At 29.3% G+C, this 1,614-nt stretch overlaps 1 protein-coding gene across 3 annotated transcripts in view; it reads left to right on the top strand.

Annotated features, from left to right (window-relative positions):
* Positions 1-1,614, top strand: part of LOC102579555 (oxygen-evolving enhancer protein 2, chloroplastic-like) — a 7,482-nt gene that overhangs the window by 2,938 nt on the left and 2,930 nt on the right. Inside the window, exon 3 of one of the 3 annotated variants that reach the window (XM_015311777.1) lies at positions 491-576. The exons of 1 other annotated variant lie outside the window; for it this stretch is intronic. In XM_015311777.1, the coding sequence (XP_015167263.1) occupies positions 491-529 (39 nt within the window). In that variant the 3' untranslated portion in view covers positions 530-576. Of the gene's footprint in view, positions 1-487; positions 577-1,614 lie in introns of those variants that run through there. One more of the 3 variants, XM_015311776.1, reaches the window with a different exon arrangement.

Below are 1,614 nucleotides of genomic sequence, written 5' to 3'. Positions count from 1 at the left end.
CAGCAAAATCTGTGTATAACATTTGAAATATTAACCATCATAGCATAATCATCCCATGTCTGCTCACAATCAATACCCTTCTGAAAGTTTCATCAAGCATAAAGATGGACAACCCGAAATATTAAACAAACTAAGAGAGATAAGTAGTACTTACGTAAACTTGATATAGTTGTTCTTAGGATAAATAAGCAGCAACACGTTCACGAAGAAGCAAAGGTCCACATATTCTCCACAAACTATAATAACACCATGTGGAAAAGAAAAAAATACAAACTTAAATATCATTGTATGTTGATCAGGTGAATTTCTTTACATAAATAGAGGGGCACAAAGAAAAGAAACAGAGAAGTAGAGCAAAGATAGCAAGCAATTACTTAATAGCTATGAAAAATTGAACTTTGCATACTTTACATTAAATCTAAAATTTGTGAAAGACATGTTAATCTGATTAACCATCAGAGATCTCAATCACTTATATCTAATCCAGCAGAGTATGACAACGAGAACTCAAGAAGAATCTTTCATTTGATATGGAGCAAGGAAAAAATCTTTAGATACACCAAAATTTGATTAACTTACTGCAGAAATTTAGGTATAGATAAAAATATTGGATGAAAATTTTGCTAGTCTCTTCTTGTTTACTTTCTTGTGTGTGGCAAAAAAAAGTTGATGGCAATAGATGTCATTTTTTGTTTGTTTGTTATTCATTTCTTTAATTATGTGTATGAATAGAAAATCATTTTTTGTTTAGTTTATGAACAACTTCTTTAAGTTGATAATGTTAATTCTTATCTAAAACTCTCTTTCTTGAACCATTTTCATTAACTTGTATTTAATTCGACAATGTTTGACAATACGTAAAAATTATAATTGAATCAGCTACCAAATACATATCGAAATTACTAATCGACTATCACAAATAAACATTTTTTCTTTAAGTCATGACTTTGACAAACCAAGAAAAATGAAATAGAATAAGATAGAGAAAGAGAGCTTACTTGGTTAGCTGTTCTTAGGACAAACAGGCAGCAAACACATTCACGAAGAAACAAAACTCCACACATGTTTCATAAGCTGCAATAAGGCCTTCTAAAATAGAAAAAAAAAAACAGAATTTAAACACCACTATATATTCTCATAAAACGAGTTATACAATGCCTATACTAAACTTTTCAAATTAACAATTTCAAAATAGAAAAATACAAACAGAAGTTAAAAATAGAACTCAAAGACCCAACAAGCATAGCAAAATGTATTCCTGATAATGCTCATAATCTTATTGTTGTTCAAGCTAAACCCAGATAGAAAAAGTGACTACTAACAACAAAAAAGTAGTCTTATTCACAGTTGATTACTAACAACAAAAAGTGATTATGTTTAGATCTGGTTTTGACATCTTTTATAATATCACTAATCTCTTAAAACAAACCCTAATTGCAAAGTGTAACTCGATTATGGCAAAATCATTCTTCCAAGTAGAACCCTTGTCTCATATTTCAAGATTACCAAAACCCACAAACAAAATCAACACAAATCCATAGAACACATCTTAATGTACAAAAAATAAACTCGAAATTAGAGTATACAAAAGTTAGTACAACTCACTTGATTTTG

The sequence above is a fragment of the Solanum tuberosum genome, unplaced genomic scaffold (assembly GCF_000226075.1).
Source record: "Solanum tuberosum cultivar DM 1-3 516 R44 unplaced genomic scaffold, SolTub_3.0 scf00175, whole genome shotgun sequence".
Classification (NCBI taxonomy): Eukaryota; Viridiplantae; Streptophyta; class Magnoliopsida; order Solanales; family Solanaceae; genus Solanum; species Solanum tuberosum.
The sequence above is the reverse complement of the archived record's forward strand: the minus strand, read 5'-3'. Positions and strand labels throughout refer to the sequence as shown.